At 45.5% G+C, this 27,922-nt stretch overlaps 1 protein-coding gene across 1 annotated transcript in view; it reads left to right on the forward strand.

The window, feature by feature from the left end:
- Window positions 1–27,922, forward strand: part of CERKL (CERK like autophagy regulator) — a 514,456-nt gene that overhangs the window by 322,790 nt on the left and 163,744 nt on the right. Inside the window, exons 9-10 of the mRNA XM_078681475.1 lie at window positions 19,562–19,593; window positions 19,689–19,797. Of these exons, the coding sequence (XP_078537601.1) occupies window positions 19,562–19,593; window positions 19,689–19,797 (141 nt within the window). The remainder of the gene's footprint in view (window positions 1–19,561; window positions 19,594–19,688; window positions 19,798–27,922) is intronic.

The following is a 27,922-nucleotide window of genomic DNA, read 5'->3' on the forward strand; positions in this document are numbered from 1 at the left end:
ATTGATGCCCTCGTGCCGCTGTTCCAAATTCTCTGGTTCTACAGAGAGCTGTGTCGTGGTCCCTATAACTAAGGAGCTTCGCGATGGTGGGGCACAGGGGTGAGCCCGAGGCAGATCTCGGTGTCAAAGATCAATGTGAGCGCTTCACCACAAACCTATTTGAGAAATTCTCCCTGCCTGATAGTGTGACCAATAATTGCTCCACATAATGTTCAGCGTTTGTGATTTTTGTGGTTTCTGCTACCCCAACTATAAGGATATTACTGCGCCGTGAGCATGGCTCTAAGGGCTAGATGTAGGCAAATAGGTTTTACCAATTCTAAAATACCGAATTTTACCGATTCGGTATTTTAGAATCGGTAAATCCTATGTAGGTAATTATTCCTATGGGCCTGGGGGCCCATAGGAATGAATGTCAATTACCGAATCGGTAAATACAGATTCGGTAAAATAGGGAAATAGTCAAGGGTTGCAGGGTGTCACTTTGACACCCTGTTGCACCCCTGAATGGTGCTGATGTGCACATGTGGCAAACATACATGCCCTAGGGGCATGTATGTCTGTCACATGACACAAGTGTAAATCCACACATTTGCACTTACACAGGAATTCCTTATTTACCACCAACCAATAGTTGGTGGTAAATAACGAATCCTTGAAGCACAAAGGCACTCTTTAAAGTGCTTCCTACATCTCATTTACCGATTCGGTAAATACCGAATCGGTAAATGCCGATTCGGTATTTACCGAATCGGTAAATATACCACCTACATAGGAAAAGGCTATTAGCGGTCGGTAACGGCCGATTTCGGCCGTTACCGACCGGTAATAGCCTACCTCTGACCCTGACTTCAGGTTAGGTCGCCCCCACGCCGCTGCCGCTTGCTCTCCCTGTTTGCACGCTGCCTCCTTGCCCCTCGTTTTTTCCCGCCGCTGCTCCCTGCGGCCCCGCCCCCCGGACCGCCCTGCATCCCCATTCGCCGTCCCGCTCCCGCCACCCAGCTGCTCCTCCCTCCCATCAGCGCTCTTAAGGAGTCCTCGCAGCAGCGCAGGGAGCGACCTCTGATCCTGACTTCAGGTTTGGTCGCCTCCACGCCACTGCCGCCTGCTCTCCCTGGTTGCCCGCTGCCTCCTTGCCGCTCATTTTTTCCCACCGCTGCTCCCTGCGGCCCCGCCCCCCGGGCCTCCCTGCATCCCCATTCGCCGCCCCGCTCCCCCCACCCAGCTGCTCCTCCCTCCCGTCAGCACTCTTATGCAGACCATGCAGCGACCGCGCCCAGCGGGCGTGCCACTGGCGCGCCTAAGGCAAGCACGCTGGGGCCCGTCTGCGCCTGGACCGCGCCCAGCGCCAGGACCCCTGGCCCCCGACGATGCCAGCCCACGCGACGAACTTACGACGACGCCACTCTCAACGCTGGCCGGAACCCCGCCTGCTACCGTGCCACCCCGAAACGCACCCACGGACCCTTCACCTGCGAAGCCTGCAAATTCTCCTGCCTCCGGACCTGCACCGCACCCGCAAGGCCAGGCACCAGCACGAATCACCTCAAGTGCATCCTGCTCAACACCCGCTCCGTCCACAGACACGCCGTCGAACTCTGGAACCTCCTCGACACAACATCACCAGACGTCGCCTTCCTCACAGAAACCTGGATGAACGCCTCCTCAGCCCCCGACATCGCCATAGCCATCCTGGAAGGCTACAAGATCACCCGGAGGGACCGCATCAACCAAACCGGAGGAGGCATCGCCATCGTCCACAGAAACACCATCCGCATCACGCCCAACTCCGAAGACACCCTCACCGCCGCTGAGCACCTTCACTTCCAGATACACACTGACCCCAAGACCACCCTCAGAGGCACTCTCATCTACAGACCCCCGGGACCACGCACACAATTCAGCGAAGCCATCGCAGACTTCATCAGTCCGCACGCCCTCACCTCCTCAGACTACATCCTCCTAGGGGACCTCAACTTCCACCTGGAGAACAACAATGACAGCAACACCGCCGCCCTGCTGGACAACCTCGCCAACCTCTGACTCAAGCAACTGGTGAACACCCCCACCCACTACGCCGGCCACACGCTTGACCCCGTCTTCTCCTCCAGCAAGCACATCTCCTTCAGCCACTCCACCGGACTACAATGGACTGATCACAGCTGCGTCCACTTCAACTTCAGGAGAACCACGACCCACCACCACCCGCAACAGGTTCCCCGCAGGAGCTGGAGCAAGATCACCGCCGACCAGCTCACCACCTCCCTCAGCCAGAACCCTCCCACCAACACAACGAACCCCAACGAAGCAGCCCGCAACTTCACACAGTGGCTCACCAACTGCGCCGATGACCTCGCACCACTGAAAAACCCTCACAGCAGACCCGGCAGCAAGAAAGCCTCGTGGTTCACCAACAAACTCAAAACCTCCAAGAAAAAGTGCCATACCCTCAAGAAAGCCTGGCGCCACGATCACACTACGGAAAACATGACAGCCCTCAAGAATGCCACCCGCATACACCACCAGCTGATCCGCACCACCAAAAGGACATCATTCAAAGAACGACTGGACAACAACACCCACAACTGCAAGGAACTCTTCAGCATCGTTAGAGAGCTCTCCAACCCCAGCGCCTGCAACGACGACATCACACCCTCGCAAGACCTCTGCGACTCACTCGCCTCGTTCTTCCACCGCAGTATCGGCGACATACACAATAGCTTCGGCGCACAGACCACGCACCCAACCACCGAACCAGCGCCCCCCACCACCACCCTCTGCAACTGGACCCCGGTCAGCACCGAAGACACCACCCACACGATGAACACCATCCACTCCGGATCCTCAACCGACCCCTGCCCACACCACGTCTTCAACAAGGCCGACTCCATCATCGCACCCCAACTCCGGGACATCATCAACATCTCCTTCGCTACCGCCACCTCTCCGGAGAACTGGAAGCATGCCGAGCTCAGCGCCCTCCTGAAGAAACCCACCGCAGACCCCACGGACCTCAAGAAATTCTGCCCCATCTCGCTCCTCCCTTTTCCTGCCAAAGTCATCGAGAAGACCGTCAACAAACAACTCGCCGCCTTCCTCGAGACAATTGGATCCCTCGACCCCTCACAGTCCAGTTTCCGAGCTAACCACAGCACCGAGACCGCCCTCATCGCAGCCACCGATGACATCAGATCCCTGCTTGACAACGGGGAAACAGCTGCCCTCATCCTCCTGGATCTCTCAGCAGCGTTCGACACAGTATGCCACCGCACACTAATACAGTGCCTCAGCAACACTGGAATCCAAGGGAAGGCACTGGAGTGGATCATCTCGTTCCTCGCCGTTAGAACCCAGAGAGTCCGCCTCCCCCGTTCCGATCCGCGGCCACCGAAGTCATCTGCGGCATACCTTAAGGATCCTCGCTCAGCCCCACCCTCTTCAACGTCTATATGAGCCCCCTCGCAGCCATCGCACGGCAACACAACCTAAACATAATTTCCTACGCTGACGACGCCCAGCTGATCCTCTCCCTCACCAACGACCCCGCCACCGCCAGAGCCAGCCTCCAGGAAGGAATGAAAGACGTCGCAGAATGGATGAAGACCAGCCGCCTGAAACTGAACTCAGACAAGACGGAAGTCCTCATCCTGGAATCATCCCCCTCCGCCTGGGACGACTCCTGGTGGCCCCCTGCCCTGGGCACCGCCCCAAGCCAACAGACCACGCACGTAACCTGGGTTTCATCCTCCCTCACGATGACCAAACAAGTCAACGCCGTCTCGTCATTCTGCTTCAACAACCTGGGCATGCTCCCAAAGATCTTCCGTTGGATCCCCACCGAAACCAGGAAGACGGTCACCCAGGCTCTCGTCACCAGCCGACTGGACTACGGGAACACCCTCTACGAGGGAACCACAGCCAAACTACATAAAAGACTCCAGCGCATACAGCACGCCTCCGCACGACTCATCCTGGACATCCCCCGCCACAACCACATCTCTGCCCACCTGAGAGACCTGCACTGTGTGGTATATAAATAAATAATACCGGATCTAGGTTTGACTAGGCATAGCAATAACAGATAGCTCAATAAATAAGAGTCAAGATTCGAGGTAGTAGGAGTTTGCAGGTTTATTACAGCATAAAGGACAGGAACAGGACAACCTGCACAGGAATAGGATGGCAGGGCCCGGCAGCTGCCGGGGCTGGATCTGGGATGAGCGCGCTAGCATTTAATAACAATACACAAGCATATATAGTAAAACAGTTGCATTACAGTACATATGATAGGCGGAGCAGTGGGTGGAGCAAAGGGTGTGACGCGTAGTAGTCGCGAAAGATAAGGGTGAAAGTAGGTGTAACAAGAGGCGTATACATAGACATGTGATGTAAACGTAACAGAATATGTCATAAATGGGGCGGAAACATGGAGGGGGCTACCTAAGGAGCCGGGACCTCTAACCTAATGGTGCGCGCAAACTGGCAATGACGTGTTACTAGGAGAAGCTGGGGGCTACGAACTCTGTGCTAGGAGCAGAGACTGAAGTCTGGAGAGTCAGGGCGACATGTACCTAAACAGTATCTAGTATCTGATGTTTAGAGAACATGTTGATATAAACTAGAAGTCAGGAGGGGAAAGGCTAACTTGATTCTAAGACTGGAGCATGCATTATTCTACATGTAGTGCGTGATGAGGAATATTAAATGATCATTAATACAGTATTTCTCTTACATGGAGACGTAGAGGCTAGACAATGACGGAAACTATTGATGCGGTTCAGTAGCTTAGGAATGCAGAGAAGGAGGGCTGGACTGATAACTAGAATCATAACATACTCTTGGCAGACTCAGAGGCAGAGCCAGGCTGAACCGGGCACTGTGAGGCGGGAAGTAAGTGAAGGGTCAGGGATACAGGTGGGGGCTGTATCGCTCCTCAGCGAGGGCTTCAGGAGACAGGAGCTGAATCTGGTGTCCGGGCCCTTTTGAGGCCTAGAAACGGGGACTTTACAATGGAATAACGTGCACACTGAGAAACGTGGCAACGTAACTTTAAATAGGCCTAATATTCGTAGTATTCACGAAAACTGGAAACTGGCATACTAGAGATGGGCACAAATATAATTGCGTCTTTAATCGAACATGGGGAATACATATGCATATTAATCATGCACACATAACATATGATGGAGGACGCGTAGGGACACAGAACATGGCAAAATTTACTTTTCCACATTCCCTCCTTGTCACTACGTTTCCATCAGGAAACATCAATATTCATGATACCATCTATCATTTCATACAGCATCAATTGTTCGTCTCGAATTTTCTTGGAACGGGATTTAGAACGGGACTTGGGACTAGGAATACAAGAGGTAGCACAAATGCCGCAAATCGCAGGGCCACATTGTATACAGAGGCAGCAACTGAATATGATCGCTACTGCAATACCTAGAAAGGACAAGACTTTCCATCCCCAAGCGGAAATTATATTCCGGAACCAACCGGACCATGTCCAGGTGCCTGGATCTTGGTGTAACAGATGGGCAATTTTATGGAGTCTGGTTATAGCTGAATAAACAGACGGCGCGTTATTTGGAATGAAAATGCAGCAACTAGATCCGATGACTTTACATGCCCCGCCCCTATCGGCCAGTATGACGTCAAGGACGAGACGATTCTGGAGCACGACAAATCTCATAGCAGATTGCTCTTCGGTTAAGTTACCTAGAGCAGAGGCAGTCTCATTTACTACAGCTTCAAGGGTTCTGGTTAAACTACGGATTAGCTTACTGTTCTGGATAGGGCCTATAAAGAAGAAGAAACCTCTATTGAAATCTGTATACTGTTCTAGAGCAGTTTCAGTATAATCGACAATTGGGGACTCAATCTCCCTTCTATGTCTAAGGTGTACTAGATGTGTGTTTCTATGATAATCAGATGGGGCTAGGAAAACTGGTGGCAGTAGGAAGGCAATGTAACAGGTTCCCTCCCAATCGAGGGGCAGACGAACATATGCGGTTTGACCACAAATAAAATAAGAATGACGTGAAGCTTTGAAAATAGATTTCCCACTGTCACTATACTTGACAATAGTAGTACAATCACTATGTCCTACATGTACGGAACCATTATTTCGGACACATAATTCGCCTTTGACTGGTAGTACCGAAATAGCAGGTAAGTCTGGAGTAGTAGCAGACTGAACATTCAGGACCATGAAATTCGAAGAATAATTTCCTAAATTGTAAACTTCGTTTTCTAGATCTAACCCTGTTCTGTGGGGAAGACCTTGCTTGTCTGGAAAACATGTACTGTTAAGAAAAGACATATCTGTTGAGGATGACGTTAACGTGGACCATGCTCCACACGAACCATTATGAGAAAATGGATAAGGAAAGAGTGGCAGAATTCCCTTCGGTGTCTGGAAAGGGGGGAGTCGACCACACACCCAACAATTAGTGGCATTGCTGGTCTGGTGTGAATAATGTAACATGCGGATAAAAGAATTGTTACGCATAGCGAGGCGGTAAGAGAGTTCATGAGGAGGCAGATCACTAAACGTGTGCTCTACTGTAACATTAGAAGACTTATTTACATGAGAAACTGGAAAATACAAGTAAAATGCATAACTGGTGCAGGAAATCATAATGCTGAGAAATAATATGAAACTTAGAAAAACGATACATCGGATTGAGTTTTGACTAACTCTCTCACTATGGGGGTCTATTTTATACATGTCAGAAACCGGTCTAACCGTTTCACCTAGGGGAGGACTTAGACAATCAAACTGGCTGACTTATTTTACTAGACCTTAGTTTAAGCTTATACTCCTGTTGCGGAGTTGTCTCTAACAGGGAGGGTTCAGTAACAGTGTCTTTTGCGGGACAGTCCTTAAGAATAGTACTTTGGCAGTCCTTTAAATGCTCGGAAATGTTCTTTGAAACGGGCTTCAATCCATAAAACTTTTTGATATGTGAAAGATGCACCCAGCCTTTGCGTCCCTCCAACTTCACGGCTGTACGGGTGGCCAGGAGGACCTGTCGGGGCTCCTTCCAGCGAGGCTCCAGTGGACTTGAACGATCAAAGTTTCGCACTAAGACCATGGATCCGGGAACGATTTCATGCGGTGCCACCTCGGTATTGTCTGGAAATGCGGCGGCAACCTGTGAACGACAAGAGTTGAGGGCAGACATCAAGGAAGCTAGGTAATCTGTCAGCATATTACTTGAAACATCGGTAATACTTCGAGGTCTAGGAGTACCCCACATGTTAGGGGGGCGGCCGAAAACGACCTCATACGGGGACAGACCTGATCTGGAATGTGCGACCATGCGCATATAGAACAGGGCAACTGGCAGAGCTATTAGCCAGTCCACACCTTTCTCTTGACAAACCTTTGCAATTCGAATTTTCAGGGTCTGATTATGTCTCTCTACGAGACCAGCTGCTTCAGGATGGCGTACACAATGGAACTTCCACTGGTACCCTAACAAAAGGGACACGTGTTTCATTAGCTCGGATGAGAATGGCTGGCCGTTGTCAGAATACACGACTCTAGGGAGTCCATAACGGGGGAAGAACTCACGAACCAACTGCTTGGCAGTAGTCGTGGCTGTGTAATCTGGGACTGGATATGCCTCCGTCCACCTGGACAAAGCGCATACAACTACGAGGACATACTTGAAACCTCGACATCGCTCCATCTGAATATAATCCATCTGGAGGACTTCAAAAGGGTGGTCAGGGGGCTGGAATCCACCTTGTTCCACCGGAACACTTTTACCTGGATTAAACTGACAACATATCATACAGGTACGGACTTTCTGCTTGGCTGCAGCTCGCAAATGCTTGTTGAACCAAATGTTCTGGATACTGTCTAACATAGCTTTTTCTCCTAAATGTGCTGGACTATGTGCGGTATTAATAATGACTTGAACCATAGAGTCGGGGAGAAACCATGTGGCTCTGCCCTTCGTTAACCATCCTTGATCTGTCTGGACCCCTCCTTGTTCGGACCATTTCTTGATTTCTTCAGGAGTAGCATGTAACTGTATGTCTATGACATCTTGTGTAGGGTCCTTAACTGTCATACATGTAGTCGGATCTGGAGTGTGTGTCGGTGTCTTATTAACTGGAATGTCTGGAGTCTGAGCTGTAAGCTTGGCTGTGCGATCTGCTAGATCATTACCTTGAGAAATAGTGTCAGTAACTTTCGTATGTGCTTTGCACTTCATGATAGCAATGGATGTCGGTAAGTGTATTGCATCTAACAGAGCTTGAATAAGGAGACCATGCTGAATCTTGGTTCCATGAGAAGTCATGAAACCTCTCTCCTGCCAGAGCACTCCGAAGTCGTGTACAACTCCAAATGCGTAACGTGAATCTGTGTAAACATTAACTTTCAGGTTCTTGGCGTGTATGCAGGCTTGAGTCAGAGCAACTAGCTCTGCTGCTTGAGCAGACAGGGTGTCAATGCGGTGTGTCTCTATAACTTCGGTGTCGGTAGTCACTGCATACGCGGCTACTAGTTCTCCTGTACTTGTTCTCATGCATGAACCATCCACATAAAGTGTCAGGTCGGGATCTGGTAATGGAATATCTGTCAGATCTTGTCTTGGCTTTGTCAGAATGTTAACTACTTCCACACAGTCGTGTGTGGCAGGATTTGGATTAGCTGATGGTAACAGTGTAGCAGGATTTAGGACGTTGCAGCGTCTGATTTCTATGTGTGGCTGAAACAGTGTCAATTCATAACCTGTTAAACGTGCAATTGTCAAGTGCTGAGTCTGTGTTCGGTTTAAAAGAACTTCCACAGAGTGTGGAACTTGTACTGTCAGAGAGTGTCCTAATACTATGGAATCACTTTGTCTGATAGCTAGTGCTGTGGCTGCAACTGACTTGAGGCACGCAGGCAGAGCCTGGGCTACAGGATCTAATGTGCTCGAAAAATAAGCACAAGGCTTGTATTGTCCTGCTTGATCTTGTGTGAGAACAGATAATGCTGTACCTTCACGTTCTGTGACGAAAAGTGTAAAAGGCTTACTGTAGTTCGGTGTTGCTAGAACTGGAGCTTGACATAGGGCTTTCTTTAACTCATTGAAACTAAGTGCATGTTCAGATGTCCAAGGGAGGACAGTCGATACGGCTGCCTCCTGTGTCGTTAACTGTATCAGTGGTTTAGCTAGAAATGCATACTGAGGAATCCATTGTCTGCAATAGGAAGTAAGGCCGATAAAAGCACGTACCTCCTTCTGGGTCTTGGGCTGAGGAAGACTCGCTATTAACTGGATACGGTCTGGTGTCAACTGCCTACCCCACTTGGACAGCAAGTGGCCTAAGTAGATCACTTGCTGGACACAGAATTGAAGCTTCGAAGGGGACACCTTGTGTCCCATCTCGGCTAGGAAATACAAGACTGTAAGTGAGGCTTGCTCGCAAGCACGTTCAGAACGGGCTGTGATCAGGAGATCATCGACATACTGGAGCAGGGCAGTGTCAGTTGGCATGTGAATGTTGTCTAGTTGTCTCTTGAGTGCTTGACTGTAAATACTAGGACTTTCTGTGAAACCTTGAGGAGCGCGTGTGAACATATAGCTCCTTCCATTTAAACAAAATCCGAAAAGAAACTGGCTGTCTGGATGAATGGGGACACTGAAAAACGCGTTCTTGAGGTCTATGACCGTAAAAAATGAGGCTTCGGAATCAATGGCTGTCAATAGGGAAGAGATATCTGGGACAACTGGGTACTGGGGAATAATGCATTTATTAAGTTCTCGAAGGTCAATCACTAATCGATATACTGGAGGTGCATTTGGATCAGTACGTTTCATGACAGGAATGATCGGAGAATTACATACATTGGAGTCAGTTTCTACCACTACTCCTTGAGCCATGAGCTCGTCAATAATTTTGGATAAGGCTGCTACAGCCTCTGGTGGCAATCTGTACTGTCTTATTCGTGGTAACACTACACCTGGCTTGAGAGTCACACGATGGGGTGTGATTTGCATAAAACCAACATCAGTTGGACCTTGCGCCCATAGATGCTGCGGAACATTAGACAATCTCGGATCAAAATCTCGTAATACATAGTGACCCTTGAAGTCACGTAGGAACAATCGTATTCCCTCTGGGGAACAGCATATAACTGCACCTAACTCTTTCAGTGTTTTAATGCCTAATAGATTTTCTGGACATGACTTAGTAAGTAACAGATCAGTAGTGCGGGACAGTGGACCTACTTCTAGGGTAACTGGCTTTGATATTTCATTTACAATAGGTTTTCCTGAAAATCCAAGGGAAACATTTCTAGAGCCTGAGAGCGGAGCCCCTGGAACTTCGGCGTGGCTGATGGTGGTCCTACTTGCCCCTGTATCAATCAGAAACTTTCTGTCTTTCCCTAATACTTGACTGTGAACATAGGGACCTTCTTGATCTACAGGTATCTCGATGAGAGGCAAGCCTACCTCCCTCTCTAGGCTGTTTCATGAATACGGTTGATACTCTGGATACTCGGACTGTGCATACTGGTACATCTGCTGTGTAACATGCTGTGTTGCAGCGATAGGCTGCGGTGCTGTAACTGTCTGTGGTGCATTCTGTGACTGAGGAGTCTGTGTAACTTGTTCTTGTCTAGGCGGACGTGGTCTTTCTTTAGTCTTACCGGTAGCTATGTTGTGTTTCAGAACTGCACACTCGTTTATAAAATGACCTGGCTGTTTACAATAATTGCAGTTCCCTTTAACGGGAGCTGCAGGATGACTGGCTTGATTTGGTCCCCTCTTCTGACTGTCTTGAGGAACAGATTGTGCAACTAGTACTTTCATTTTCGTGTCTTTCATACGTTTTCTCTCGTGATCTTGCTCTTCTCTGATTCTATTCTGGTGGTATTGAAGCATCTGTAACATTTGGGACGGGGTATTAGCTTGCCAGGTACTTTCGACTTTCAAAACTCGGTTTTTAATTTGTGGACTTGAATTCTCGACTAATTTAGTAACAAAAAGATGAGGGTATGATTCACTACTTGTCTTGAGGCCACTGTTGATGCTAAAACATTTCTCAAATCTAGAGTAAAAATCACTAGTGTCTTCGTCTTGTTTCTGTTTACATGCTGAGATTGCATCCCAGTCTTCCTTTTTAGTTGCTAATAGTCTGGGCAAAACTTGTATTAACAGTTCAGGTAATTCTTTACATTTATCTCCAAGACCGGTACCTGGTACTCGTGCCTTATCTTCAGCTTCTAGAACTGCCCAATCGATCTTTTTCTCTCCCACCTCCCATTCTTTTTCCTTGAGTTTCTCATATACCCCTGCGGGCAACAGAACCTTTAACATTTTAATAATATCTGGATACGTGTATTCTCCCATACGGAGCATGTCTTTTAATTCTCGGTGGAACCCTGCTGGATCTTTATCATGACAGGGAATTAATTTTTTCATCTCTAAGAGTTCCATCTTTGTGATAGGGGTGTAAACAAACACTCGTTGCATTTCACCACCGTCTGTCTTAATTGGATGTACTTCTCGTAACGGATTCTGTCTGTCTATGTAAAAGGGTTTACTTTCTGGGGGTGAGACATGAACAAAATGCGGGTTCAAAAACGTTCTATATTTGTGGCGCTGTTCTAGAATGACACTAATTAAATCAGTACCTAAACCTTTCCATTTGTACTGGAGTAACTCGTTCAGGACATCGTGTAACGGACCTGGGTCAGAATGTTGACCCTCATACAATGTAATGAGGTGCTGGATCATATACATACCCACCAGTCGTTGCTCGGCTGGGGGCAATTTCAGAAACATTTGTGCCACTATTCCGTCTGGAAAAGTGGTAGAATCAGTAATCCATCGGACTAGTTCTTGTTCATGCATAGTACTTAACTCGCTATAACCGATTCGTGATTTCAGAATATGGTCGGTGGCTTGAAATACTTGTTCTAGAGAACCTTGTTCTGGTGTTGGACGATGGAAAGTTGACTTGTGTTCTAGGCGTAAATGGCGATCTGGAAATCTAGATTTTCCTACATACGCTATTCTGGCGGGATTCTCGTCCTCTACCTCTTCCACAGAGTCATTTTCTTTCTCGCTTACTTGTGCTGCCTTACGTTGATCATGTAACCTTATTATTTCCTTACGAATTTTCTTGTACATACTCTCTATACTACTGATAGTCTTGTGCTTACCCTCGGCTATATTCTCACTCCACCTTGTCAGGGTTCTCATTTCGACTTGATCTTTGGTCGGATAATCTTGTTCCCTTATTAGACAATTAATCAGAAACTTTAATATCATGAGCTGGATCTCAACTTTCCTTTGAGACATGACTTCACTAATACTTTCTGGATCATCCCCTGTACGGATGAAACGATATATTCTGTCTAGATCTTCCTTCATATTCGGTAAAGTGACCAAGTACTCGGACACCTGCCTAACACGCACGGAAAATATAACCATACTATCCTCGCCTGGAACTGGATCATAACAGCATTCAGTAAGAGCTCGCCTGATTTCTGCAATGGACTGATATTTAGGCGTACGCTGTAACGCACGTTCATGTAACTCGACTGCTCCTGGACGTCTATTTGGCGGCGGGGTCTGAGGAGGACCTCCTCCTGCGGCCCCTAAACTGGAACCATCGACTGATGCTCTTCGTGCTGGCAGAGCGGGAATTTGAAATGCAGGCTGGACCGGGGGTGCCGTAGCAGGTACTGCAAGGGGTGCCCCGGTGTCTGGAGGAGCAGGAAGTGCCTGATTTACAGGGACTGGCGGAGCGGGATTTGCATATTCCGGGACTGTGTCGTCCAAATAGGACGAGATGAAAATATCAGCTGCGGTCGGTTTGTGACTTAGCTTGAGCGGAACTAATGGTGGCGGGAAATTACTGGATGCCTCCGGGGTCGCTTTTGGCAAGCCCTCGGCAAGAAGAGGATACATACCCTTAATAAGGGCATGCCTCTGTCTGTCTGACTGTTCGGTTTTGACTCGTTCACCTATCTCGATTAATTCTTTTTCTTGTGCTCGCTCTAAGGATTCTCTACTTAATTCAGACTTTCTGATTTCTTTTTCGGTTCTTTTATGAGATTCTTTGCGCCATAACTCGATGGCATCTTTCTGTGACTGTCTGGCTTTCCTTTTCCATAATGCTTCTTCTACTCTCATGATGCACTCGGCATCCCACGTACCTGATACGGGCCATCTATACTTTTCTTCTAACTCCTTGGTATACTCTACCCATAAATCTAGATATAATATGGCGTTTATGCCATGCTTCTGATACATAAAATGACCTAGACTGTCCCTAGGCGGGACAGGAACTGCTTCTTCTAGCAGACCCTTTCTAGTTTTTAACTGACGTAATCTCGAAAAGAGGGACATTGCAAACTTGAATCTGAACACAATACAATACACGAGGAACAATAACAATTGAGAAAACAATTCAGGCATACCACGACATTGAAAATACATTGAATAACATTATGAAGCAACAGTTCGGACAGAATACTACCTGGAACACTGAGAACAGAAACACATGAATTTCTCGAGAACGGAACAGACTAGAATTACTGGATGCGCTGCTGAAACAGCACGGAACATACCGGTCCCATAAAGGGACGCATCAAGACCCGTATCCACCTAGGTGAACACTTCGTTTCAGATCTGCGTACCCAGACCCATCGGACCAGAGACAATTTAGATTGACCCTGTCTAGATACTACCCCAGCAACGGTACTCACCGGGCAGCAAGAACGGAAGGCCTCGGACTGGACTGGACTGCTTCGACGCCGGACGGACGAACTTCGGACTTCTGTTACGGGTGGGCCTCCGGATACCTCGGACCTTGGACTCTCGGCTTGGGCTCTGGTCGGGACTCGCCGCGTTCCTCCACCGTCTCGTCTGGATGCTGGACCGCCACCTCCGTCTCCTCCGTGGGCCTGAGGGATACTTGAAGCAGAAATATCTGCACGTGCACGGTATGGTTACGTCACGGCTGCAGAGGGTCAGGGGGCACGCGTGGCTTCACCGACGCGTGGGGAAAGCGCAAGTACCTGTTCGGGCGCCATTATGTGGTATATAAATAAATAATACCGGATCTAGGTTTGACTAGGCATAGCAATAACAGATAGCTCAATAAATAAGAGTCAAGATTCGAGGTAGTAGGAGTTTGCAGGTTTATTACAGCATAAAGGACAGGAACAGGACAACCTGCACAGGAATAGGATGGCAGGGCCCGGCAGCTGCCGGGGCTGGATCTGGGATGAGCGCGCTAGCATTTAATAACAATACACAAGCATATATAGTAAAACAGTTGCATTACAGTACATATGATAGGCGGAGCAGTGGGTGGAGCAAAGGGTGTGACGCGTAGTAGTCGCGAAAGATAAGGGTGAAAGTAGGTGTAACAAGAGGCGTATACATAGACATGTGATGTAAACGTAACAGAATATGTCATAAATGGGGCGGAAACATGGAGGGGGCTACCTAAGGAGCCGGGACCTCTAACCTAATGGTGCGCGCAAACTGGCAATGACGTGTTACTAGGAGAAGCTGGGGGCTACGAACTCTGTGCTAGGAGCAGAGACTGAAGTCTGGAGAGTCAGGGCGACATGTACCTAAACAGTATCTAGTATCTGATGTTTAGAGAACATGTTGATATAAACTAGAAGTCAGGAGGGGAAAGGCTAACTTGATTCTAAGACTGGAGCATGCATTATTCTACATGTAGTGCGTGATGAAGAATATTAAATGATCATTAATACAGTATTTCTCTTACATGGAGACGTAGAGGCTAGACAATGACGGAAACTATTGATGCGGTTCAGTAGCTTAGGAATGCAGAGAAGGAGGGCTGGACTGATAACTAGAATCATAACATACTCTTGGCAGACTCAGAGGCAGAGCCAGGCTGAACCGGGCACTGTGAGGCGGGAAGTAAGTGAAGGGTCAGGGATACAGGTGGGGGCTGTATCGCTCCTCAGCGAGGGCTTCAGGAGACAGGAGCTGAATCTGGTGTCCGGGCCCTTTTGAGGCCTAGAAACGGGGACTTTACAATGGAATAACGTGCACACTGAGAAACGTGGCAACGTAACTTTAAATAGGCCTAATATTCGTAGTATTCACGAAAACTGGAAACTGGCATACTAGAGATGGGCACAAATATAATTGCGTCTTTAATCGAACATGGGGAATACATATGCATATTAATCATGCACACATAACATATGATGGAGGACGCGTAGGGACACAGAACATGGCAAAATTTACTTTTCCACAACTGGCTCCCCGTCAACAAGAGAATCACGTTCAGACTTCTCACCCACGTCCACAAGGCTCTCCACGACTTGGGCCCCAAGTACCTCAACAACCGCCTCACATTCTACACACCCACCCGCCAGCTCCGCTCGACCAGCCTCGCCCTCGCCACCGTCCCACTTATTCGCAGAGCCACCGCCGGAGGAAGATCCTTCTCCTACCTGGCGGCCAAGACATGGCACTCCCTCCCCATCCACCTACGACTGACCCAGGACCATCTCTCCTTCAGGAAGCAACTCAAGACCTGGCTATTCGAGCAGTAGCGGATCCCTCCCCTCCCAGCGCCTTGAGACCCTAGCGGGTGAGTAGCGCGCTTTACAAATATGCCTGATTGATTGATGCCTGATACCTACATATGGCCCTAAGTCCTTTCCCTTGGCTTAGACACTCCGTAGTAGCTTCTCCATTTTTGCTTGCACTTGTGAGCCCGCACTTAGGGCATCCTCATTGTCTAACACCCTTTGCTCAACTGCATCCAAGTGCTCCATTTGCATGTCGAGACGTTCGGACATTCTATCTATATGGTATGAAAGTGCATCAAATTTCCCATCTGTTTTGTTCAGGCTCTATTGCATGGCGGCCAGGATTTGCTTCAGATCCTTGTCCCCAGGTAAGTCGCCACCCTCCGATCCAGATTCAGATGGGTTTTTATCGACGTCTTGTTGTCTGGGAGTTTTCCTGGGTTCAAACTGCAGCTTAGTCTGTGATTTTTCAGTTATGACCATTGTTAATACTTTGTGTTGCTGGCTGCTTTCAATGAGGAGCAGTTGGGCAGCAGGGTTGCGGGTGAGGTGATACCCCCAAATGTGACTGTTTCCCTTAGATTGCAATGATCGTGCAGTTCAAATGCACACACACTGAATGGACCCTCACTGCGTGTTGCTGGCTGTTTTCAGTGAGGAGCAGTTGAGCGGCAAGGTTGCGCGTGAGGTGATACAACGAGATGTGACTGTTCGCCTTAGATTGCAATGATCGTTCAGTTCAGTTGCTCACAAAACGAATGCTACCCCACTGCATGTTGCTGACGCTTACAGTGAGGAGCAGTTGGGTGGCTAGGTTGCGCGTGAGGTGAAATAACCATAAGCGACTGTTCCCCTTAGATTGCAATGATCGTGCAGTTGAGATGCATCCAGACTGAATGAATCCTCACAATGTGTTGCTGGCTCCTTTCAGTGAGGAGCAGTTGGGCGGCAAAGCTGCGGGTGAGGTGATACAACCAGATGCAACGGTTCCCTTTAGATTACAACGATTGTGCAGTTCAAATGCACATCAACTGAATGGCACCTCACCGCGTGTTGATGTCTGCTTTCAGAGAGGAGCAGTTGGACAGCAAGTTTGCGCATAAGTTAATACGACCAGATGCGGCTGTTCCCCTTAAATTGCAATGGTCTTGCTGTTCAGATGCACACAGACTGAATGGCACCTCACTGCAGTCCAGTGACAGCTATTTTGGTGTTCAATCAAGGGGATCATCCGCAGCTACAGGGCGGGGATACAACAAGAGCAGTATCCCGCAGGTGGGGTCACTATCACTGAAGGGTCCCTCTGTGACCAATCACCCACTTCCTGAGGGGTCTGTCCACAGGTCGTGACTCCTACGCTGTTTATTGCAGGCGGGAAACTCCTAGGTCTACAGTGACACCTCAGCATGGTTTCAGGCGCTGCTCCAGCGCCCCCCACCAATCGGATCAGGCTGCAGTACAGGCTCTCCCCCACCTGTTCTATTAGCTGGCCTGGTAAGGCCTGGGGCAGATTCTGCCATCTCCCTGCATTAGCTGGACCAGCAGGGCCCGGGGAATAATCCTTGCCACAGTGATAATGGTGCGCAGCTTCTTTTAAAATCCCCGGCCTGATTGTGCTTCTCTTGTGGGCCAGGTAGCGCCAAAATTAAAAGTTGCAGGCAGCACCTCTTGAACAACTGACTAGACATGCCTTAATGTCTTAAGGATTAGCCAGTGTTCTGTTACTTCACCTACCAAAAGGTTAGGCAATAAGTTTGGATGTGATTACTTGAAGAAATTGTAGGGCTTTTGTGGACAGCCAATCATATATGTAAGGCCTGAGGCCCGAGTGATCTGTAATGGGGTATTCATTTTAAAGTATTTAATAATCCCTCAAAACCCACGTTTCAGTAGACCGTTTATTCTTCTTGTCGTATGCTTTATATTAATGTTAAGTGCAGATCCTACCCCCTGGCTGTCTTCTGAACGCAAGTAAGTACCCCATATGCCATGACGGGGATTCATTGGCTGCTAAAAGTTATCATCTGAAAAAGAGCGACAAACGATCCTCCGAATGCCCCACCATAGCTATAACATTTCACTGGTTTCTCCTCTATTGGAAAATACCTGAACCCATGTTAATATGATGACTTCAAAACTGTGATATCTTTTGATGATTATTGGATTACCTTAAACAGTTAATATTTATCAACTTGACACACAGATTGTATTGTATTCTAATTGCATTTATATAGCGCTTCCTACCCCTGACGAGTTGTTGAAGTTCTTTTTCAATTAGTGTTGAATTAGTATAGTGAAATATGAAAGTAATTAAACTGCAGGATAGGTTAGTCAGTTATTTGGATTCGGAAGGATAGCGGAAGGATAGAAGAGGAACAAGCATTTGCAATGCAATAGGTTTTGCAGCACATAAGTTTGAGTGTTGTTGTAGTCAATTATATTGCAACAGATAGTGGTTTGTGTTGTAAAGGTATTTTTAATATATGCATTGGCGTTTTTACAAATAGGGTAAGCAAAAGGTTCAATAAAAATAACATGCAAAGCTAAAGGCTCAATATAAATACTACAAGCAAAGAGCGTGTTAATACCACAATTCTAATTTCCGTGCACAGTGAACGTTCATCTACAAGCAAAGAGTGTGTTAACACTACAGTACTAATTTCCATGCACAGTAAACGTTCACAACTTCCGTTCTTAAAACCACTGGCAAAAGTCTTTACAACAAAGAGAACGCATGTTAACGCAGCACAACAAGAAACAAATAAGAACGCCACGCGTATATTAACATGCTTTATAGTGCACTAGTATTAGCAAATCAACTGCATGCGCATTACTCGCTCCTAAATAATGATTTTATTAATAGGACGCTAAGCAGTATGGCTAATTTACACGGCACACGTAAATTTTATTTTTTATTTTCATTCAGAGCACGCCAAGCAGTACGCCCAATTCACACACCACGCCTATATTATTCTTGTTTTGTTTTTAATAAAATCAGGCTAAGCAGTACAACAAATTCACATACCACGCGTATATTAGTAATGTTTATATTATTTATGAAATGAGCATAAGAAAAGGAGACGTTCACGGCATGTTAACTAGCAAATTCACACACCACGTGTATATTATCATGTTTGATAGAGCACTATTAATAACAAATGAACTGCGTGCACATTATGCGCTACTAAGTAATCTTTTTATTGAATAAATGCGTATGAAAAAATCTTTTATTTAATAAATGCATATGAAAAAAAGGACACGTTCACGGCGTGTTGACTAACTACACTGCAACATAAACAAACAACGCCGCTGTACACGCCCTCGCTTGCAAAAGTGAAAGCGTGGGAAAACGCGAGGAGAGACACGCGTGTTCACAACCCATGTCTCCAAAAGCGCGCGGTCACAGCCATTGTCTCCAATGTGTTTAGAAGCTCGTGCACCTCTCCTGTCCCACTTCGCTAAGCTACCCGGCAACAATAAGTCTCGCTTATGTGACAGCGCATGGCACTGCATCGCTAGGCGAGACCTAAAAAATGTTTGTATTTATATGGGGCTTGTTGCCCCTGATGGGGTGTTGAAGCGCCTTTTTCTTTTTTCTTTTTTTTTTTTGGCAGTAGCACGCTACTCCGGAAACCCATAAAGGATAAGTGGTGAATCAGTATGGTGAAATATGAAAGTAATTTGAGTGGTGGATATTAGTCAGTTATTTGGTGTGAGAAAGATAGCAGAGAGACAGATAGACCCATGCTAACATTTGCAATGAGAAGGAACTGGTTAGGGTGGGAGTTGGATGGATGGTACAGTTAGTTTTGGGAGGAGGGATGGGGAGGTACTTAATCAAACTCAGAAGATTTGGCAACTATGTTTGTTATTCTGTGTTGCATTCTACTTTGATACGTACTTCAGTGGTGGTTAGTTCTTGTTTCTCTCTGCAGATAGCCAATAAAGATATTAAAAAAGAAAATTAACTAAGTGCAGATGTCTCTAATATGAACATTTTTCTGTCCCCAGAAACAAAAAGAATGAACAAATTCACAAACTTGGTAAGTTTTTTTAAGTAACATTGAATGTAACCTAGTCTTGATAATTATTTGTTAATTACATAGTTACATTTATATTATTTACTGTTTTGATGCAGGCAATGCTGCACAGTGGCAGAGTATGAATGGAAATTTCCTGAATGTCAGTATTATGGCAATCCCTTGTTTATGTTCAATGGCACCACGAGGACTGGCTCCTAACACCAAGTACGTCTGACTTCATTCAAACCAGTATTCAAGGATTTGTGTACTGATATTGTTGGGTAAATGTTTGGACATGTTAAAATTATTGTCTGGATTGATCATGGGCTTCTATGATGGAAATGGGTTCAATATGAACACAAATTCCAAATGGCTGTAATCTGCTATTGCGCCAGCAGAATCGGTGAGCTTGATTTTTAGCATGCTTATGTGGAAATTACTACTGGCCTCAAAACTTGTGAATAATATTTTTAATGTCGTGATTTTGGTTTAGAAGTTTACCCTAAGTGTACTGTACAGAAATACTTTAGCCCCACATTTGCTTACTATTATAGCTTACTACATTGGGCACTGTATGCATTTTTTCCTACTCCAACATCAATATAATATTCCATTTCTGTTGATATGCTTCAATGGAACAACCATGTCAATGCTTTAATGGTGGCGTGATGTTTAAATTACTGGGTTGTAAAACTAAAGTTTCCATCGTTCTCCTGTGATTTTTCACAAACCTGATGTTTCTGTCCTACCTACAATATCTTCAGATTATTTGCAACTGTAGGCAAAAACACATGCCTGTGTCCAGGTGTGGACTTCAGTGACCACCGGTGTCCTGATAATGGAATTTGATGCCTTATTTCTTAGCTACCCGACACATTTTAGCACTGACACCAGATGCATGATCTATCACTCGCTGGGGTCCCAATTCCCTTAAAAAACTTCATTGTTCCAATACATTTTAGTTAAAAGTGTGAGACTTCTTGTTGCTTGAACTCCATGCATGTATTGAACACCATTACTGTGTGCAATAGGAAAACAAGTTTAAAGGAGGGTATTCAATACAGCGCGAACAAGAAGCCAGATACAAACGCACTTCAGTTATCTTATGGGAGTGTGATTGTGTTTGAGAAAGGGTCATTAAGGGCTCTTTCTCACTTGGGATCTTGTCAGGGCTTGTAAAGTTTGGCTGGAAAATTGTAGCCTCTTTCAAAAACTTTCTTTTAGGTCTGGTAGAATAGCAAGTTATAAATAGTTGAGCAAATTACTAAGCTTAAATACATTTCCTAGTTAAGCCTAACCTTATTGTTTTATGAATGCAACACCATGTCTTAATGTTCAGCTCATCGCTGATTTGAAATGTTTTGCAAAGAATTAATATTTAATAGGGAAAAATACAAAAACAAATTCCATCTCTCTAAATCTGAGATTTGTCTCGCAAGGAAGTGGAAAGAGAGGTTCGGTGCTACGTCACTGCTGTTGATTTCACAAAGACCTCAAGCAGGATTGCTTGTTTAGCACTTTCTAAATAGTCTGTTGGTAAGTGACAGCCTCCTTCCCGTCCTTGGCTGGTCAAGATTTCCTAAACATATACCTTTCCCTTCATAATCGCATGCTCAGGAGCATATTTGTACAAGGGATAGTACCCATATGTATTCTGCAAAGATCCCTTAAAGTGATAACAGATAGATTTGAAATATTCAGTCACAAAAAAGAACGTAGTATAAGTGCCAAATTTTGGAATGAGCTGGACCAGTACTGCTTGGGTGATTCCTTCCTTTTTTGTGACAGATACACCGTGGCTGCAGAGACTGATAAGAAACCTTATGTTTTCAAATTCAACAAACCCTAAGTAATTGAGTCAAGGATAACAGATGTCCCTTGCCATGATTAAGTGGTCTGGGTATTTTGCTGGAAATAACCACTGGCAGGTTTGTAACATTTTCTAAACGATTCAGTTTCCCTTTACACTCCCAAAAACAGGGACATTATGATGTAACGTGCAGCCCTAAAAATACATCCAACCATTTGAGGGATTTCAAACATGCATAGATGCAATAAGGGAGATATGCCTGCCTCCCACAAGTTTTGTTTGTTGATGCTTTGTAGGACTAAGCCCTTTATAGTTAAAAAACAGGTACACAAAACTACTGTTCTGATTATGGCCTCCCTAAGAAGGTGAGTGGGTATGATTTTGCTCCTTGTTTGGTGGTCATGAAGCCTGTGTACTTTATTCAGGAAACTGTTAACTGGATTTGGAGGTTCATTTCTGCCATCTGCCTTACTCTTCTTAGTTGTAGATACCAAATATCCATATGCATAATTAAGGTTTCATGCCACCACTTTGTGTCGCATCACCTACCTTTCATCCTGCCCCCCCCAAAAAGAAATATTCTTCTGCAAGCCATATAGCCCATGAATCTCAATATCCCCAACAAGTCCTTTGTAGAGTTAGGAACCACATTACTGCTGATTGTCTCACTGCCCTTGATGAGAATATAGTGTGGAAATCCCATTTATCTGACCTCCGGAAGTCTCTATCAGGGCTCCCTAATTTGGTGCTCCAAATATATTTTTTCCTGGGTTGCTTAAGCATGGAGATTCTTGATATGCTTGCCCACACAAATGATTACCTACCTCAAATATTATCTTGCACAGTATGTGAGCTTTTCCTTTCAAATGAGCTATTTTAGCAAACAAATCAATATGCTCCATGGACCTTGTTTATATAGATTAACTGGCTATGAGCATGCTCCAAATGCAGTCAATATATCTGTTAATGGAATGTCTTCAGAGCTGACAGTTCTGAGAAGCCTCCCATGAACTAGAAGGAAGTGAGTTAGATGGGCTCAGATTTTTGTTCCCCATGCGCCATCTAAATAGAAGGATTGTGGACATTATAAATCTGCTGTACCCCACTCTATGCCTCTCTGACACTGTATGTGACTCCCACTACACCACTCCACTCTATGCCATTTTGCTCACCTATACTGTATTACACACTACTTGACTCCACTCCTACACTCAATGCCACTTCACTGTACGCCACTCCACTATAACACTCTTTGGAAGACATCACTCTGGATCACTGAAAGAATATCGACTACCACAATATCGAGTACCCAAAATATCGAGGTGAAAATATCTACTACAAAAATATCGAGTTTGTATGTACAAACAGGTAAGTACAAAAATATCGACTACAAAATATCGTTTACAAAAATATCGTTGTAAAAAATATCGACTTTACTAAAAACAATGTTTAATTACATTAATATAAAAAATTAATTACTAAAATATAATTAACAATACTTAAAATAACTTTTAATAATTAAATATTTAATGAAAGTAAAAAAAAAATATATTTTTAATCATATTTCTTAAAACATATATATATAGTAACAACATTTAATTAAATAATAGGCAATATTGTATATGTACCCCAAAAACCCAAAACTGACCCTGAACCCTAAAAATACCCCTTTACCCAAAAACTAAAAACTGACCCTGAACCCTAAAAATAACCCTTTACCCAAAAACTGAAAACTGACCCTGAACCCTAAAAATACCCCTTTACCCAAAAACTGAAAACTGACCCTGAACCCTAAAAATACCCCTTGACCCAAAAACTGAAAACTGACCCTGAACCCTAAAAATACCCCTTTACCCAAAAACTGAAAACTGACCCTGAACCCTAAAAATACCCCTTTACCCAAAAACTGAAAACTGACCCTGAACCCTAAAAATACCCCTTTACCCAAAAACTGAAAACTGACCCTGAACCCTAAAAATACCCCTTTACCCAAAAACTAAAAACTGACCCTGAACCCTAAAAATACCCCTTTCATTTAACATAATTAGCAATTAATCAATTAAATAAAATTAATTACCAATTACATTTTAATTAATTAACAAACATTTTTTAATTAACAATTAATTAAATATTACTACCAATTATTAAATTAACATATTTAATTAATTATAATTAAATTACTTCCCACCCTATTCCCCTATAAACCCACAACCCGCTAGAGAAAATACATTATTTTAATTGACATAATTAGCAATTAATCAATTAAATAAAATTAATTACCAATTAAATTTTAAATAATTAACATATATTATTTAATTACCAATTAATTAATTATTACTACCAATTAATAAATTTACATATTTAATTAATTATAATTAAATTACTTCCCACCCTATTCCCCTATAAACCCACAACCCGCTACAGAATTAAATTACACAATAATTAAAAAAATAATTAATTAAAAAAAATAATAAAATAAATTGACACTTTTCACACATATTATAACATAAACACACTATAAATAATTAAATATTATTTAAAAAACTATATTTTTTACTATCTAGATTATATACTTGGATATTTTCACTGTCTATATTATTTACAGTCGATATTACTTCACTTACCTTAAAAACGATATTTTGGCTGTCGATATTCTGTCTAGTCGATATTTTCTCCAAACGATATTTAAAACTCGATATTCTGTCCAGACGATATTTTGGAGTCGATATTATGTCTGTGCACCATCACTCTATGACATGCCCCTCTACTCTACTCTGCGAGACACCACTTCACTCTACAAGACTACTCGACTGTATGACCCTGCACTCTGCCAATCTACTTCACTCTAGATACTGTACTTCACGCCAATGTATAACATACCACTCCACTCCACTCTACTCGCAACACACCACTCGCCTCTACACCGTTGCACTCTGCAGCACTCTACTTCACTCTGTACCCCTACACTCTACTCCACTGTACGGCACGACACTCCACTCTAGGACATGGCACTCCACCATACATCACTCTACTACACACCACTCCACTCCACAAAACTCTGCTCTAACACACACCTCCACTGTATGACGCGACTCCACTGTACAACATGCCACTACACTCTACGCCAGTACACTCTACTCCCCTCCATGACACTGTAACACACACCACTTCATGACACACCACTCTACTCACTCTAATTTATTTCACGTTACTCCACTCTAGTCTACGACTCGCCACTGCAACCTACTTAAAGACATGCCACTTCTCTCTACTCTGACACGTCACTCAACGCCACTCCACTCTACTGTACGAGATTCCATCCCACTCTAGGACACACCATGCCACTCCACTTCATGACACTTTACTCCACTCCATGCCACTCCACTCTACTACACTTCACTCTAAGACATTCCACTCTACGCCACTCCACTCTACGCCACTCCATCCTACGATATTTGACTCTACACCTCTCCAATGTATACAACTCTACTGTACGCCACTCCACTCTAATATACTATAGAACATGCCACTTTAACATGCCACTCCACTCTACTTCAAGAGATGCTGCTTCACTCTACAAGACGCTGCTCCACTGCCTGGCCCTCCACTCTACCCCAGGCTGCTCCACTCTATGATACTGTTCGACATGCCACTCTGACTTGCTACTCCACTCTACTCTATTCCATGCCACTCCACTCTACAACACTCCACTCTATACCCCTACACCCTATGCCACTGAACTCCAGTCTATGAAAAAACACTCCAGATTATGACACTTTACTCTGCTCTGACACAGCACGCCACACTACCACACACTACTCTACTCTACGTCACTACGCGCCACTCCATCACATGCCCCTACAATCTATGCCACTACACTCGGTGCCCCTCGATTCTAAGACACTATACTACATGCCATTCTTTGACATGCCATCCACTCTACCCTGACACGCTACTCCACTCTACTGTACGACAGGCAACTCCACTCTATGACATGCCACACCACTCTACAACACTCCACTCTACAACACTCCACTCTACACTACTCCACTCTACATTGTTCCACTCTATGCCACATGATTATATGCCACTCCACTCTATGGTATTCCACTCTGTGGCACTCCACTCTTTTCCATTCTACTGTACACTACTCCACTCTATACTATTCCTTTCTACACCACTCAACTCTTTTCCACTCAACTCTACGCTATAGCACTCTACTCTATGCTATTTCACTCTACACCACTCTACTTTACACTATTCCACTCTGTGCTGTTCCACTCTAGCCACTCAACTCTATGCCACTGGACAACACTCCACTCTATTGTATTCACTATATGCCACTCCACTCTGCACCACGTTACGCCACTCCACTCTATGCTATTCTCTACACAACTCAACTCTATGCCGCTCTACAGTATGCTACTCCTCTCTACCCTATTCCACTCCACTGAATGCTGTTCCAGTGCATGCTGCTCCACTGTACGCCACTCCACTTTACGTCACTTTACGCCTCTCCACTCTACACCACTCTACTCTATGCCATTTCACTCTAGGCTATTCCACTCTACATCACTCAACTCTACGCCACACTATGCCACTCCACTGTATGCTACTCCACTCTACGCTATTCCACTGTGCTGCGCTTCACGGTATGCCACTCCATTGTACAATGCTCCACTGTACGCAGCTCTGTTCTATGCCACTCCACTCTATACTATTCCACTCTATGCTATTCCACTGTACTCGGCTCCACGGTATGCCACTCCATTATACACTGCTCCACTGTACGCTTCTCTGTTCTATGCCACTCCACTCTATACTATTCCACTCTATGCTATTCCACTGTAAGTTATTTCACTCTACTGTGGAAAAGTAAATTTTGTCATGTTCTGTGTCCCTACGTGTCATCCATCATATGTTATGTGTGCATGATTAAATATGCATATGCATTCCCCATGTCTGATTAATGACGCAATTACAGTTGTGTCCCCCCTCTAGTATGCTAGTTTCCAGTCCTCGTGAATACTACGAATATCAGGCCTATGTAAAGCCACGTTGCCACGTTTCTCAGTGTGCACGTTATTCTATTATAAAGTCCCCGTTTCTAGGCCTCAAAAGGGCCTGGACACCAGATTCAGCTCCTGTCTCCTGAAGCCCTCGCTGAGGAGCGATGCAGCCCCCACCTGTATCCTTGACCCTTCACTTACTTCCTGCCTCGCAGTGCCCGGTCCAGCCTGGCTCTGCCTCTGAGTCTGCCAAGAGTATGTTATGATTCCAGTTATCAGTTCAGCCCTCCTTCTCTGCATTCCTGAAGCTACTGAATCGCATCAATAGTTTCCGTCATTGTCTAGCCTTCAGGGCTCCATGTTAAGAGAAATACTGCATTTAATGGTCATTTAATATTCTTCATCACGCACTACATGTAGAATAATGCATGCTCCAGTCTTAGTGTCTGTTAGCCTTTCCCCTCCTGACTTCTAGTTTATATCAACATGTTCCCTAAACATCAGATACTAGATAGGGTTTAGGTACATGTCGCTCCGACCCTCCAGACTTTAGTCTCTGCTCCTAGCACAGAGTTCATAGCCCCCAGCTTCTCCTAGTAATACGTCATTGCTAGTTTGCGCGCACCATCAGGTTAGAGGTCCCGGCTCCTCAGGTAGCCCCCTCCATGGTTTCCGCCCCATTCATGACATATTCTGTTACGTTTGCATCACATGTCTATGTATACGCCCCGTTACACCTCTTTTCACCCTTATCTTTCGCGACTGCTACGCGTCACGCCTCCTGCTCCACCCACTGCTACGCCTATTGCAATGTAATGCTATGTGTTTGCGCTATGTATATATGCTCATGTATTGTTATTTAAAAGGCATTCAGATTCCTTCCAGATCCCTTCCTTCCCTTGTCCAGATCCTGGCAGCGCTGCCAGGCTTGCCATCCTATTTCTGTGCAGGTTGTCCTGTTCCTTATGCTGTATTAAACCTGCAAGAAACTCCTACTACCTCGAATCTTGACTCTTATTTTATTGAGCTATCTGTTATTCATTTATGCATTGAAAAATAGGGTATTATTTATTTATTTACCACATAATGGCGCCCGAATAGGGACTTGCCCTTTCCCCACGCGTCGGTGAAGCCACGCCGACCCCCTGACCCTCTGCAGTCGTGACGGAACTCTTCTGCGCAGTGGCAGATATTTCTGCTCAAGTATCCCTCAGGCCCACGGAGGAGACGGAGGAGGCGGTCCAGCATCCAGACGAGACGGTGGAGGAACGCGGCGAGTCCCGACCAGAGCCCAAGCCAAGAGTCCAAGGTCCGAGGTATCCGGAGGTCCACCCGTAACTGATGTCCGAAGCCCGAAGTTCGTCGTCCGTCGTCGTAGCAGTCCAGTCCAGTCCGAGGCTTTCCGTTCTTGCTGCCCGGTGAGTACCGTTACTGGGGTGGTATCTAGACAGGGTCAATTTAATTGACTCTGGTCTGTGGGTTGGTGGTACACAGTCCCACAAACGAAGTGTCCACTTCGGTGGATGCGGGT

The sequence above is a fragment of the Lissotriton helveticus genome, chromosome 3_1 (genome assembly GCF_964261635.1).
Source record: "Lissotriton helveticus chromosome 3_1, aLisHel1.1, whole genome shotgun sequence".
Lineage (NCBI taxonomy): Eukaryota > Metazoa > Chordata > Amphibia > Caudata > Salamandridae > Lissotriton > Lissotriton helveticus.